Here is a 14,694-nt window from a genome sequence, read left to right as displayed (position 1 = left end):
TCGTCTTCATTCACTACGACCGCGAGCTTACAGTTCCTTTCCGGTAGCTTGCGCTGTCTGGTTGCAAGTGGTATGGAGATCGCGCCTGGTGCTACAGCTTTGCTGTTAGAATAGTCATGGTCATGTGAAGGCACTTCCGGGCTTACAACCGGCTGTTTACTTTTCCCTCTGATCTTCTCAGGGCTCTCATCTTCCACATCAAGGCTCAGTTTCTTCTGGAGGAGATTTTTCAAATTCTCCCGAAACTCCTCGTTCGGCCGGTACAAGTTTTCCTTTTGAAAGAAATTGTTCATCTGATCCAGCCACATGTTTCGCCGTTCTTCATCCGTGTATTGCATGGCGCTGATGGGGTTTTCCGGTTCCTTTTTAATTTCCAGTTTTTTCAGCGTAGCTTGGAGTTGAGGTTCGATATTCATTTTCCGCAGAGGTTTCGGCGATGCAGGAGGGTCTGGTTTGCCTTTGTCTGTAGCTTTCGGTTTGGAAGCGCTAGTGCTTGGAGTTGGATTCGTAATCTCACTGCTAGCACTAGATGGCACGGATGTCTCGATAGACGAAATACCAGCGTCTTTCTTACCACCTATCTCTGGCGTTTCTAATTTATTCTTACTCGAAAGCTTTTTCTCATTAACTTTTGGGACAATAGACTCAGACTTTGATAATTTTTCAGATAACACGTTTAGCAATGACTGTTTGTTCAACTCTACCACCTATCTCTGGCGTTTCTAATTTATTCTTACTCGAAAGCTTTTTCTCATTAACTTTTGGGACAATAGACTCAGACTTTGATAACTTTTCAGATAACACGTTTAACAATGACTGTTTGTTCAACTTGGGGGTTTCAGAAGCATTTTTGTTTGGTTGTTCTTTCTCTATTGAGGTACTTGGGGTCTCACTAATATTAGGTGGGTTTGAGAGTGTGGGTTCGATATATTCTTTTGTCTTGTCTATTTTATTTTGAGCCGGAAGTACCTCATTGCTGGCCTCTTTACCAATATCCGGGATAGCTTCTGCATTGTGGGTTTGTTTGTCTCTATCATCCTTAGGTGTAGCATCATCAAATGCACATGGGTGCTCTTCACCTTCTATATTTGCCAAATCTTCTAGGGATGCCACAATATCTTGAATTGTCATGGGCTGACGCTCATTCTGATCTTTTTGTTTACTTGCATTTTCACTAGCACCATTGTTCGTCAAGGACTCCACAGTAGTGGCACATTCTATTGCACCGTTCTCTTCAGTTTTATTTTGATCCTCTCTATCAAACGCGTCATCGTCATCGTCTAAAAAGTTGAAATTCAAAACTTCACTAGGGACGTCTCCCGGTTTGGTATTCATAAAGTCTTGCATGATTTCATTCAACACAGAGGTTCCCACCAAGTTGTTTTCCCCATCATCACTATCATCATCATGATCATTAATATCAAACGTTGGAAAATCAAAGTCTGAGAATCGCGAATCAGAATGAGCTGTAGACTCCTCACGCACGTTGTTCACACTAGATTCTATACTGGAGTCATTTTGACTCAAGTCTATCCTCAACATGTGTTCATCACAGGCTGTAATATTGCTATGACCAAGTCGAAAATGTTTCAGTATGTTACTTTTCAACATTTGGACGTAATTACAAATTTTACACATGTAACCGAAGAGATCCATTTGATCATCCAAGGGCTTATAGTATTCTATCAAACTCTCGCTCGAGTTATGTTTCTCCTTGATGTGTGTATTGATAACTTTCTTGTAATTGGAAGAGTTTAGACAGTTGCTAATGGGGCACTTATACCGATATTCACCCGTGTGAAACGCAATGTGGTTTACAAAAGGCTCAAATAATGTTGAACGATTGTAGTCACAGAAATGACAGGAGTAAAGTCGCGTTTTGTTACGCGCTTTTTTCCCAGGTTCGCGAGTTTTTCTCCCACTACCCACAGGACCATTGACTTCGAGTAGATCAACATTTTCCAGAAAGTCTAGCTCATTCTGAGTGGACTTTAGTCGAACTGCTTCAGCAACTTCTCTAGGTAGCCTGGAGGAAGGGACGATTTCACAATCGTTATGTGCTTGCTTATAATGCTGAGTCAACAGTATTTTCGAGTTAAATTTCTTTCTATTACATAATTTACAACCAATAGCACCATCACCGAAATAATAGTCTGCATCGTTGAATATCGTTTCATCCATTTGCTTGACATTGCTTGGCTCTATGGTTGTATCATCTTTCTTTTTTCCTAAACTTGATATCAATTTTGAAGTTTCTTCCTTATCTACGACAATCGTAGGTTGCTCAATGAGAACATTGTTAAAATATAATCCACGAGTTTTAGATTTAGGGCCTGGCTTTTTGCTCAAAATGGGTTCTGTTGGAGCATGGTGTTCATCATCGGAAAAGTCCCATTCCATTTCATTTCGTTCGTCTCCAGTTTCTGTAACAATTGATTCCTTTTCGCTATCATCGATTGATTCACTCTCACAACTACTAAGTTCTGATGATGGTTGGATCACATTTTCAGCCTGTTTTACATCACCTGTTAACACAGTTGCCCTTAAGCTTCTTCTCAAGGGTCTTTTAGCATCGAAACTCAACTTCTTTCTCCTAGTTTTAGTAGGAGGACTTTTAAATGTGTTCATCGCGGTATCCACAGGGGTAACGGAATCCTTCGAAATACTTTCATTGTCAATTTTCCATCACTTTCAGCGGTTGTTTGAGCATTGGGTTTTTAATGATGGCGTCGTAAATCATTTGCTCGTTCATTTCGTCTTCCGGCTCTTCTTGGTTTTCACATCTGAAGTTTGTGAAAAAACTGACGGGAGGAGGTGGCGCTGGTTTGTCCTTGACGTTGATGTCGATCTCTTTCTCCAATTCCTCGGTGGCAAACGAATGAAGAGGGCTGGAAAAACGGGCAAAAATTGGACATAAAACGTTAGGAGAATCAAACTTAAAGAGCTCTGTTTAAATTATTACCTTACCTAAAAATAAACTCTGGAAAATAATAATTTATAAATTACTCGATTATAGAGATTCAGATAAATCAGGAGGGCTTTTTTGTGTGGGAGATGGGACAATATAAGAGACATAGCACATCAGTTATGGAAAGATAAACGAGATATTACTTATTGATATTTACTTATTGATTTGGAAAATAATAATTTATAAATTACTCGATTATAGAGATTCAGATAAATCAGGAGGGCTTTTTTGTGTGGGAGATGGGACAATATAAGGGACATAGCACATCAGTTATGGAAAGATAAACGAGATATTATTGATATTTACTTATTGATAGCGTTTTTAATGTTCCATCGAACATAGCTATAATTTTTTGAAAAACTAGGGCAAATAGGTTTGGTTTTATGTATCACTTACTCTTCATCCAGGAAGTTGGCCTTGATTTCCTTAACCAAAGTTGAAGGCATAGTTTGACTGAACACAGCTTGATGAGCCTTTGTTGGTGCAGAAAAACCAGGACGAAAACTTGACTTGTGTTCAATGCTACCAGTCTTCTTTTTATTGAGAGATCTATCAGCAGAATTTGTTTGTTTGTCTTTATCAACGACTTTATTAGATTCTAGGCGTTTATTGGGATCATTTTTTGGGGTGTTTCGATGAACTTCACTTTTGGGATCTTTTACTAATTCACGAGTTGCTTTATCAACGACTTTATTAGATTCTAGGCGTTTATTGGGATCATTTTTTGGGCTGTTTCGATGAACTTCACTTTTGGGATCTTTTACCAATTCACGAGTTACTTTATCAACGACTTTATTAGATTCTAGGCGTTTATTGGGATCATTTTTTGGGCTGTTTCGATGAACTTCACTTTTGGGATCTTTTACTAATTCACGAGTGGATTTTTCTTTCCTTGGGTCTTTCAACAGATGTGCAGATTGACTATTTCCCTTTTCTTTTCTAGGGTCTCTGGACACGTGATCACGAGGTTTGCTCACATCTTTCCTAGATTCTTTATCTGGCTCGAGTTTGGATTTGTTTTGCTTAGGGTCTTTCAAATCTTTCGCCAACTCGTGAGTTGATTTTTCTTTTCTAGGATCTTTCGAAATCAGTACTGGGTCTGGACACGTGATCACGAGGTTTGCTCACATCTTTCCTAGATTCTTTATCTGGCTCGAGTTTGGATTTGTTTTGCTTAGGGTCTTTCGCCAACTCGTGAGTTGATTTTTCTTTTCTAGGATCTTTCGAAATCAGTACTGGGTCAGAGGTCTTGTTCGATTCCTTTCTTGCATCTCTATTTGTTTCTTTCCTGGGGTCTTTCAGGGCCTCAGCATAGGATTTTTCTTTCTTAGGGTCTTTGGATTCATATTTTGTTTCTTTTGGATTTGTTGGATTTGTTTTGCTTAGGGTCTTTCGCCAACTCGTGAGTTGATTTTTCTTTTCTAGGATCTTTCGAAATCAGTACTGGATCAGAGGTCTTGTTCGATTCCTTTTTTGCATCTCTATTTGTTTCTTTCCTGGGATCTTTCAGGGCTTCGGCATGGGATTTTTCTTTCCTAGGGTCTTTGGAATCATGTTTTGTTTCTTGCGATTTATTTACCTCTTTTCTAGGATCTTTCATAGGTTCAGAATTCGAATTTTCTTTTCTTGGCTTCAAATCTTTCACTGGATCACGATCTAATCTTTCCTTTTTATGCTCATTCATTTGTTTGTCTTCTGGCTTTTTCCTGTTTCTTGCGATTTATTTACCTCTTTTCTAGGATCTTTCATAGGTTCAGAATTCGAATTTTCTTTTCTTGGCTTCAAATCTTTCACTGGGTCACTATCTAATCTTTCCTTTTTATGCTCTTTCATTTGTTTGTCTTCTGGCTTTTTCCTATCTTCTTTGTACGAATCTTTTTCAAGTGAATCTTTTCTTTCTCTATGCTTATCTTTGTTCTGATCAGATTTCTTTGAATGGGGTTTCTTATCGATATTAAGTAAAATTGAGTCAAATGATTCTTTCTTACTGCTTGAAACTGCAACGTTTTGTCCTCCCGGTTTTGAAACAATAGAAGTTGGCTTTTCCAAAGACTTTCTTCGCTCTCCTTCCTTACGGTCTACAGTTGAACTTTTAGAACTATTAACTTCATCTTTTTTCTTCTCTTGAAGATGTTTGGCTGACGAAGATCCATGTTTAGTATCATGAACTTTTGATGCTGACGTGTCTAAAGAGTTCTTTACGTTCACAGGCTTTTCGGTGGTATCTTTTTTACTATCAGCTTTGTTTGATTTTTCAGAGCCTGATGTTGATTTAGACCCAGAGGTACTTCCTTGTTTTGAACCATGCTGTGTGTGTCTAAAGAGTTCTTTACGTTCACAGGCTTTTCGGTGGTATCTTTTTTACTATCAGCTTTGTTTGATTTTTCAGAGCCTGATGTACTTAGGTACTCAGTCATCTTTATTGGCATGGAAATTGATATATCTAAGCAGGTAGATGAATACCTAGGTACTTTTGTGGTAGGTGCGGCCTCTTCAAAACCACAGCTTGAAGAAGAAGAAAAGGCCAGGTAATCAACGATTTCAGAATAATTTTATTTGTGTAATATTCCATTTTATTGGCCAACACTTTTTTTTCAACACTTGGAAAAAAAAAAGTTACAGATCTTACCATTTTGACTTTTAATGTTTTTACTACACTTTCTATGCGTTCCAAGGTTGTTAGATCACATCTAGAACAAAAAAGAAAGAGATATATCAAGTAAGAGCAGGTAAATTTGAATAGGATACATCACCCAGAGGAGATACAAACGTTTCAGGACTCTTGTTCCTCAGTCTAGGATCTCTAATAGGTCTATATTCATCAGTTTCTTCCGTGTCCTTGTTGTCCCCCTTTCTAGGATAGGTTCTTTCTCATCGTGACACACAGGTGAAGTCGAAACTTTGCTTTCACTTTCATCTTTTATGACCGATGCTTCCTCTATTTCTGCAGGGATATCTGGCTTTGCATCCGTGGTAGTTTTGTCTTTACTATCTTTATTAGTTTCATTTTCAGGACCTACTTCATCAATAACAAGGAACTTTTCATCGTCCTTTACTTCGTCTATTGGTTCAACATTTTCCCAAGTTGATTTCTCACCCAAAGCCTCGTCAGGTTTTTTCTGTTCCGTCTGAGCATCTTGAGACTCTGTAGGTTTCGGTGGATCATTAACTTTGATATCCGTGAGGGTAGGTCTGCGCGGACGAGGGATTTGAGGTCCATAGCCCCTTCCTGTTTTAGGAGCAGGTAAATTTGAATAGGATACATCACCCAGAGGAGATACAAACGTTTCAGGACTCTTGTTCCTCAGTCTAGGATCTCTAATAGGCCTATATTCATCAGTTTCTTCCGTGTCCTTGTTGTCCCCTGTTTTCTCTTCTGCTGGTTTCTTTGCTGATTCCTCTTCTGCTTTCTTTGCAGCTTCTAGGATGAGATTTAATGGATGTATCACTGCTGAGTTGAGAAGACTGTAGCACATGGCTAGTCTTGTTTTGCTTCTGCAGAGATTGTTGTTAGGATGAGATTTAATGGATGTATCACTGCTGAGTTGAGAAGACTGTAGCACATGGCTAGTCTTGTTTTGCTTCTGCAGAGATTGTTGTCTCTCAAACTCTTTTAATTTCGGAGCCTGTGGAAGGAAATTTGAAAAATAAATATCAACCTGTCTACTTATGGATAATAGAAGAGTACAAACATAAAAGAAAGTAATTAGGTACTTAGGTACTCAGTCATCTTTATTGGCATGGAAATTGATATATCTAAGCAGGTAGATGAATACCTAGGTACTTTTGTGGTAGGTGTGACCTCTTCAAAACCACAGCTTGAAGAAGAAGAAAGGCCAGGTAATCATCGATTTCAGAATAATTTTATTTGTGTAATATTCCATTTTATTGGCCAACACTTTTTTTTCAACACTTGGAAAAAAACAAGTTACAGATCTTACCATTTTGACTTTTAATGTTTTTACTACACTTTCTATGCGTTCCAAGGTTGTTAGATCACATCTAGAACAAAAAACAAAGAGATATATCAAGTAAGTAGGTACATGGCTAAATGAAAATTTACATATTCCAATATGAATTAAGTAATTTTGTAAACTCTGTTATTTTTCCTTTTGCAAATAAAATAGGTTTACTTTGAAAGACAAATTTCTTGTACAGATAGTTGCAACAAAGAGGAATAGTGAAAGGTTAACTTACGATGGTGGAGTTTTTGGGAAGTTCAAAGTATTGAGAATATTTTTCACTTTCTTCACAATACTATTATCCGGCTCCTTGGATGTCAAGTATGATAAAAGCAGATCCAACATAGGAATGTATTCTTTCAGCTCAAGAAATTTCTCATCTTCAGGAGATGATGTCATGTTCAAGCTTTTTTTCAAGCTTTCTTCATTCGCTGAAGAATTCTCAATTTCCTTCTTTGAATTTTTCCCTGTTGAGAGAAATTTGGAATTAATGAATTATTTTCATAATTAGATCTGTACCATATTTCCAGAGTCTGGCCTACAGCAAAGGATATCAATGAAGATTGAGGGGGGGGCCAAGGCCACCCCTGCCCCCGTAAACACAGCCCTGATCTATAATTATGTGGGTAAAACAGGTTGCAGCTTCTTCTTCTGCTGCTTTTCTTGCAGCTTCTTGTTCTCTTTTCATAGCCAAATATTGACCATAAGTGAGGGGCGAGGAAGTTGTTTTCTTGACAAATGGAGCATAAACGTTTCTATTCTCTCCCATCCAGGGTTCAACGCTCTTCGTCCATTCTGTTTGGGGAGACTCTGTACAGCGAGGATCTGTACTACGACCAGGAGGTCTATGAAATCTATTAACAAACGAAGAACTCGCTCCTCTTGGTGTCCAGGAGGGTTGACCAACATGCGGTGACAGGTTCGAATACATTGGACTCTTTGCAGGATGCTGTGGTCTCCAATCTGGCCTTACAGTAGGAGAACCTTTCGCCATCATTGGATTTTCGTTTCTTGCATAACTCTCATGATAGGCTGGGCCAGGGGATTTGTAAGGCGCATGAGACTGGTACTGATTGCCCACCAATTCTGTTTTAGAGTATGGACTTTTCAGAAGAGCTGTTTTCTCATGATGGTGATATCTTGGATCTCTGCTTTCCATCTCACGGGATCTCTCAAGTGGCGTTCTAGACACATCATGACTCTTATCGTGATATGGCACGTTTACTTCTCGCGTCCATCGACCTTGTCTTTCCTGCATTTCACCTTGCTTTGGAAACAGAGAAAACTCAAAACTTGTCTTCACTTGGGGCTTTTCCATTTACTTCTCGCGTCCATCGACCTTGTCTTTCCTGCATTTCACCTTGCTTTGGAAACAAAGAAAACTCAAAACTTGTCTTCACTTGGGACTTTTCCGTTTACTTCTCGCGTCCATCGACCTTGTCTTTCCTGCATTTCACCTTGCTTTGGAAACAAAGAAAACTCAAAACTTGTCTTCACTTGGGGCTTTTCCGGAGCCCATCGGCTTCCCCGAGGCCTTGGATCAACGGTGGGAATTTGTTCACCACTGCGCCACATACCACCTGGTTGTGGCTTATCCGAACGAGACCAAAAACTCCGACTGTCCCTGCTGGCATTTGTTTCAGGAATGTCAAAATCTTCTGGCTCTTCTTCATCACTGATATATGCGTCCACGGACTGTCTTCTTGCCGTGGTACTGTCTCTCCGTTGAGGTACCTGTCTGTCAGGTATGTTGGCATGGGCAACAAAATTACTTGGCTTCAACGTTTCAATGTGAAGAGACTCCCGGACATGTTTGCTACTCTCAAGGTCAATGAGAGCACCTGGAAACATCAAACAAAATAATGAAATGTTTGTAGAATGATACAAAGAATTTTTCGAAGTTATCTTTGAACGAGCAAAGTGAGGTTCAAGTCCATTGAACCTTCTAATGAATAATTTGTTCGGTTTTGATGAATTAGGCATATGTGCGTGAATGAGAAAAAAAAGCTTATTGAGTAAAATGTGGTCTCGATCGAACCTTAAGGAATAAGTAGGCGTCCTTTTTAACCCTCAACTCATTTGGACTTACTAACCTGATTTCAAGTTGGAAATTTTCCTCTGCACAGAATACGAAGGCGACGGGTGTGATACCGGGAACTCTTCTTTGATTCTCACCGGCTGGAAATCCACCGGTGCCTCGTTCGAATCATTTGGTTGTTCCAGATCTACAAACACTCGGACCGCGCTTTTCTCATCCGACAACAAACCGGTTTCAATTAGTGGCGGAGACGCAGGGGAATCGAAATCTTGCGTTTTTGATTGAATATACGAAGAGGCCGAGTCCTTCAACTTTTCCATCACTTTCAGCGGTTGTTTGAGCATTGGGTTTTTAATGATGGCGTCGTAAATCATTTGCTCGTTCATTTCGTCTTCCGGCTCGATTCATCAGGGCTGTTCACAGCCCAATCAGACAATGAGCTAACTCCAACTATGGCACCTCTATTTTATTTCATTTTATTTATTTATTTATTTTACAAGACAATTTATTTTTTGTTCAATTCTACGCCGACAGTCCTACAACCACACTTTCAGTACTTTTCCACACATCACTTGAACAAATCCACGTCGGAAAGTCGGAATACAAAAGGTAGGTACTACTGCTAGAACCGAATCATAACGTTCTTTTTGGAATCAAAGTGTAAAATACCTGATTCGAGTGATTCGACTTTAGAAAACTTTTGAACTTTGAAAAAGACAAAAAATTCAAATGTGGAATGGAGGCTCTTCTTCACAAAGAACACGGATCACGCGCGCGCGCATCTGAAAAATAGCACCGAGCACAAAAATATAAAATGGCGAACGCGACTGGACACGGATCACGCGCGCGCGCATCTGAAAAATAGCACCGAGCACAAAAATATAAAATGGCGAACGCGACTGGAAGTAAAACAGTAAAAATAAACAAAAATAGAAAAAATGGCAGACGAGCAAAAGATTTTTTTTACAGGAAAATAGCACCGAGCACAAAAATATAAAATGGCGAACGCGACTGGAAGTAAAACAGTAAAAGTAAACAAAAATAGAAAAAATGGCAGAGGAGCAAAGGATTTTACAGAGGTCTGTCTGTTCCGTGTCGTTTCTCGTAAGTTCACATCTTACGTCCTAAATTTAAACCTTCCAACTTTCAGACAAAACTCGGAGAACTCTTTTTTGCTTTCGAAATAACGCCAGCTGTCAGTTCATTCTAGAAAATCGTATCTAGTTCGTTTTATCGTATTCGCAATTTTCATTTCCACTTTGTTCAAATGTCTTATTTTAACTTTCCTCTCTTTAATTTCCAGTAAACTTTAGAATAAATACCTACCTACAATCATCTGTACTTTAACGAAATGTAAGTAAGTAGGAGAGTGTCTTTCAAATTTGAAAATTTTGATACCCAAGTATTATTCCATTTGCAGCTGAAACACAGGGTAGTTGAAAGGCAATTTTCGTTTGTTTAATACAAAACCATCACTGAATAAATCTTCTACTTAAGGTCTTCAGTGATGGGGGCTTTACTTCCAGTGGCAACAAGTTACCCACCAGCTTATGTTAACCTCACCTAGCTTAAGTGTGGCAGGGGAAAGCCAGCAGCACATGATTGCCCAGATGGTCACCTATCTAGACACCAACCATGCAAGTTGTTTACATCAGTGATCCAATGGGAATGGATCATTCAATGTGCTATCACTCCCAATTTGATTTGCTGTGTTTACATAGATAAACTTGGGCAATACTTTATTGCCAGTGGACACTTAGTGTGTCCACACAGAGTCAATGGCCAGTGATCAATTCAATCAATGATTTGAATCTATGTTGTCGAGGCAATGTGGACAGTCTCAGTCAACATTGATCGAGTCGATTGACGGCTGCTGACAATGTGTGGACACAGCTTTAGAATACATTGCAAGCATTGGTGTGGCTAATAGATGATGCATGTGAAGTGTGTTTGAATGTGAAAATAGATACAAACCCATATACTAACATGAAATTGCTCTACCTAATGTGTTGTTGTGTAACCACAGCTTGTAATAATGCCCTATCTAAGAAGTGATGATCATTCCACAGTGCTTCCTTGCTCCTTATGCAACTTATTACTGGAACTGTGACAAAGTCTAAACTCAATTCTCTTTGGAACCCTAATGGTGGTGCAATAATCTACATATATTTGGAATTTCAAGTACCCTAAACTGATGTAGGAGGCATCATTAGTTGGCTTGTTTTGTTTCAGATTATTGATCTCACCATGAATTCAGCAACCAACACTGCTGGAATATCAATCTCAATCATTCAGCCTAAAACAAGTATACTTGACAAACCTATAAACACCAAGGTCAAGCATGATATCAGCATAAATTTATATGCACTCTTGTTTTCTGAATTGGTTCAATATTGTCAAAATAAGTCTCTATCTGTTCCTGAATTTCAAAGTAAACTCCATGAAGTTGGCCAAAGTATAGGTGCCAAGTTAATAGACATAAATTTTTATCGTGAAAAAAATGGCAAGAGGGAGATCAAATTATTGAACATTCTACAGTTTGTAAAAATCAACTTGTGGAAAAATATATTTGGCAAAGAATGTGATAAACTAGAAAGGGCTAATGATGATGAACGGACATACTACCTGATAGAACAAGAATCTCTGGTGAACAAGTTCATTAGTGTACCTAAAGATAAAGGTAGTCTTAACTGTGCCATTTTTGTAGCAGGTATTGTTGAAGCTGTTCTCAATAATTGTGGATTTAAGTCAACAGTAACAGCTCATTGGCATAAAGGTACAACTTATATGATACAATTTGATGAACAAGTAATTGCCCGGGATAAATGATGAAGCAGTGTGTATTGTCTATCAAAGTAACTTACATTGATTTAATGAAGAAATCATGGAATGAGAGATCCATACACACTATTTTTCATCAAGGAAGGAAAATTCACAGCTCTACAGCTACAGATCATGGAAGAGAATATAGCAAGTCAATGGAGGAGAGGAGCTGGAAAAGTGGAGAGGGGGGCATGCAAGGGTAATCAACAACTATACCTATTACAATCTCATGGCAAAGTGTTTGTGAACTTCTGAGCATGAACTAACACTTTAACACAAGCTTGTATACCCATCTATTATTAAAACATTGTCATCAAATTTATGAAAGAACATCAGGTCATGATTTTTGTATTGTTTTGGATCCACCACTTGTCAGACCAAGAGGGTAGGTATTGTGAAAAATTGAACTCCACCACTAATAAATGTGACTAGTAGATTGTCTCAATTGATAACACTAGGCTTTACCTCTAGTGCTAGTTTTTGTTTACCTGTGAAGGTTAAAGAATAAGTGTGTTTCAGTTTAGATAAAGCAATAATACAGATAATCCAAGATCAGTTGTTTTTTGAAGTAGTTTCCCCCATTTACTCTCAGAGTAAACCTCTTTCTTTTTCCTACCTTTCTATCAAAACAGAATCAATTTATCAGCTTTCGTTAAGAAGTTATTCAGTTTTTAAAATTGTCCACAACCCAAGAAAGATCCTGTATAATAAGCACTATTGTCAGTAGAATTATGTCCGCTTACCTTTACAATAGGTAGCCAGGTCCAACACATAGCATCTAGCCATGATGAGATCCAGCGGTACAACCTCGTACAGGGGTATACGCATGACTTCATTCTCGAAGAACTTGCGTGAAGGTTCGTGGTAAGTTTCGTGCGGGCGCAGATAATGATGACCGAACGCAAACCTGTCCCCCGCCTCGTTCTTCCAGAGACGTTCCACCTGGGAACAAGAAATAAACATGGGGATTTTACATTCGCCTATATGTCCTCTGTGTCCTTAACAAGCAGAAATAAATGCTGATCATCTCTTAGTAAGCTCAGACCTTACAAATATACAAGACATCTCCAGAAAATATTTGGATGCAAGAAGAAAAATAATAGTCAATGTCTAACATTTGAAACCAACTAACTTGTCCTTATCCTATAGGAAGGAAAGTAAAATAATGGGGTGAAATTTTCGATGGTCAGTCTTTAGTGCCAAACACGTTTTGAGGTCCCTAGAGCCTAAATCCAAAGTTTCAGCCATTGGTCCGTGTGTGTGTCTGTAAACAAAATATCTCAAGAACGGTAAGAGCTAGACTTGAAATTTGGTATGTAGGCCACAAATGTGACAGGCAAGAAACACGAAACTTTTGGTTAAGATCGGTGCAGAAAAAAGAAGGTTTTTACAGTGTCATAACTTGGAGAGATATGTTCAAGAAATCAAAATCACCTATTGTACAGCAGAAATAAGGAACACAATTTTAATAAATTACTTTTATACGCAATATTCTCAGTTTAATGATGTATGATTTGTGTTGACTTTATTTTTCTTTACACTACATAATTTATGTAACTATATAAATCTTATTCTACAATAATTTAAATAACAATGTGATTCTGTTTACCTACCTAAAATATTTCATGATAGGTACCTATTTACACTTACTTTACAACAAGAAATTTATTTCTAAAATGATTAAAAACAAAGTGAAAAAGTATTCCTAACAATTACCTACCTATTTACACTTACTTTACAACAAGAAATTTATTTCTAAAATGATTAAAAACAAAGTGAAAAAGTATTCCTAACAATTACCTTTTTAGTTACATCTTAAGTGTCTATTAGGTCTGAATTTGTAAAGCAAAACACCAGAGAAGTAGGACCTACCTAAAATATTTCATGATAGGTACCTATTTACACTTACTTTACAACAAGAAATTTATTTCTAAAATGATTAAAAACAAAGTGAGAAAGTATTCCTAACAATTACCTTTTTAGTTACATAGGTCTGAATTTGTAAAGCAAAACACCAGAGAAGTAGGTACCTACCTACCTATTCATATTTTTACCTCATGGAAAAGGTCATACTTATTATTATTTATTGAGATCAACACTATATGACTTAACCCACATTTCAAGACGCCCATGTTTTACGGGACAGTGGGTAGGTACCAAAGACTAAGTGAGGATTTCTTGAATATTCAAGTTGAACGAAAAAAGAAAAAAACTATTCTAATAAACAAAATCGATAGTTAAAACTTAAATATCACGAAGAATTTACATAAAAGAAAAGGAAGTAGATATAAACAGGTGGTACCCTAATATGAAATAATTTAAAACCAATCGAAAAACCACACACTTATTATTATTTATTGAGATCAACACTATATGACTTAACCCACATTTCAAGACGCCCATGTTTTACGGGACAGTGGGTAGGTACCAAAAACTAAGTGAGGATTTCTTGAATATTCAAGTTGAACGAAAAAAGAAAAAAAAACTATTCTAATAAACAAAATCGACAGTTAAAACTTAAATATCACGAAGAATTTACATGAAAGAAAAGGAAGTAGATATAAACAGGTGGTACCCTAATATGAAATAATTTAAAACCAATTGAAAAACCACACAACAAAAATTGGAAACATTTTAACCTGCAAGAGAGTAGGTAGGTACATACGTACGAATATTTCCAATGAGGGCTAAATTTATACATACATTTTTTTTACATTATGTTAATGAGGTAGATAAGGCTTTGCACCAATAAAGCAAAGAGGCACACATACACATGTCTTTAGTATAAGTATACTTGGTTATTTTTTAAGACTCTTTATTCAAATAGTTTAATATAGCACCGCTATATTTAAGACTTCTGAAGCAGGGTCCACACTTTTGTTGGAAGTCTCAAAGGATGATGT

At 37.7% G+C, this 14,694-nt stretch overlaps 6 protein-coding genes and 1 long non-coding RNA gene across 8 annotated transcripts in view; 2 read left to right on the top strand and 5 right to left on the bottom strand.

Annotated features, from left to right (window-relative positions):
* Window positions 1-2,674: 2,674 nt before the first annotated feature.
* On the bottom strand, window positions 2,675-5,276 carry LOC103506155 (microtubule-associated protein 1B-like). The gene is made up of 4 exons (XM_026821281.1): window positions 4,697-5,276; window positions 4,356-4,547; window positions 3,365-3,996; window positions 2,675-2,888 (listed from the first exon to the last, which is right to left on the bottom strand). The coding sequence occupies exons 1-4, from the start codon at window positions 4,799-4,801 to the stop codon at window positions 2,675-2,677; spliced, it is 1,143 nt and encodes a 380-aa protein (XP_026677082.1). The 5' UTR covers window positions 4,802-5,276.
* Window positions 5,277-6,413: 1,137 nt separating this feature from the next.
* LOC113466134 lies at window positions 6,414-7,561 on the bottom strand. Its single transcript, XM_026821280.1, has 4 exons — window positions 7,166-7,561; window positions 6,910-6,970; window positions 6,468-6,594; window positions 6,414-6,433 (listed from the first exon to the last, which is right to left on the bottom strand). Exons 1-4 carry the CDS (start codon window positions 7,327-7,329, stop codon window positions 6,414-6,416), a joined length of 372 nt encoding a protein of 123 aa, XP_026677081.1. The 5' UTR covers window positions 7,330-7,561.
* Window positions 7,562-8,313: 752 nt separating this feature from the next.
* Window positions 8,314-9,364, bottom strand: LOC103506154. The gene is made up of 2 exons (XM_008470537.2): window positions 9,024-9,364; window positions 8,314-8,771 (listed from the first exon to the last, which is right to left on the bottom strand). Exons 1-2 carry the CDS (start codon window positions 9,352-9,354, stop codon window positions 8,314-8,316), a joined length of 789 nt encoding a protein of 262 aa, XP_008468759.1. The 5' UTR covers window positions 9,355-9,364.
* Window positions 9,365-9,938: 574 nt separating this feature from the next.
* On the top strand, window positions 9,939-12,372 carry LOC103506143 (trafficking protein particle complex subunit 5-like). Of its 2 annotated transcripts, XM_017442743.2 has the most exons (3): window positions 9,955-10,072; window positions 10,272-10,321; window positions 11,201-12,372. In XM_017442743.2, the coding sequence occupies exon 3, from the start codon at window positions 11,216-11,218 to the stop codon at window positions 11,795-11,797; it is 582 nt and encodes a 193-aa protein (XP_017298232.1). In that variant the 5' UTR covers window positions 9,955-10,072; window positions 10,272-10,321; window positions 11,201-11,215; the 3' UTR covers window positions 11,798-12,372. The 2 variants fall into 2 exon arrangements, with proteins under 2 accessions (XP_008468749.2, XP_017298232.1); XM_008470527.3 differs by lacking the exon at window positions 10,272-10,321 and having other exon boundaries at window positions 9,939-10,072.
* Window positions 10,079-14,694, top strand: part of LOC103506144 (trafficking protein particle complex subunit 5-like) — a 15,139-nt gene continuing 10,523 nt past the window's right edge. The window contains exon 1 of the mRNA XM_026821288.1: window positions 10,079-10,321. The gene's annotated coding sequence lies outside the window, so the exon portion shown is untranslated. The remainder of the gene's footprint in view (window positions 10,322-14,694) is intronic.
* Window positions 12,233-14,694, bottom strand: part of LOC113466133 — a 60,169-nt gene continuing 57,707 nt past the window's right edge. The window contains 2 exon segments of the mRNA XM_026821279.1: window positions 12,233-12,279; window positions 12,535-12,733. Coding sequence (XP_026677080.1) covers window positions 12,233-12,279; window positions 12,535-12,733 — 246 coding nt within the window.
* On the bottom strand, window positions 13,165-13,647 carry LOC113466138. Its single transcript, XR_003390629.1, has 2 exons — window positions 13,592-13,647; window positions 13,165-13,507 (listed from the first exon to the last, which is right to left on the bottom strand). It is a non-coding gene; the product is annotated as an uncharacterized LOC113466138 (long non-coding RNA).

The sequence above is a fragment of the Diaphorina citri genome, unplaced genomic scaffold (genome assembly GCF_000475195.1).
Source record: "Diaphorina citri unplaced genomic scaffold, Diaci psyllid genome assembly version 1.1 scaffold219, whole genome shotgun sequence".
In the NCBI taxonomy this organism is placed as follows: domain Eukaryota; kingdom Metazoa; phylum Arthropoda; class Insecta; order Hemiptera; family Psyllidae; genus Diaphorina; species Diaphorina citri.
Note: the sequence above shows the minus strand (reverse complement) of the source record. Positions and strands in the feature narration are given on the sequence as shown.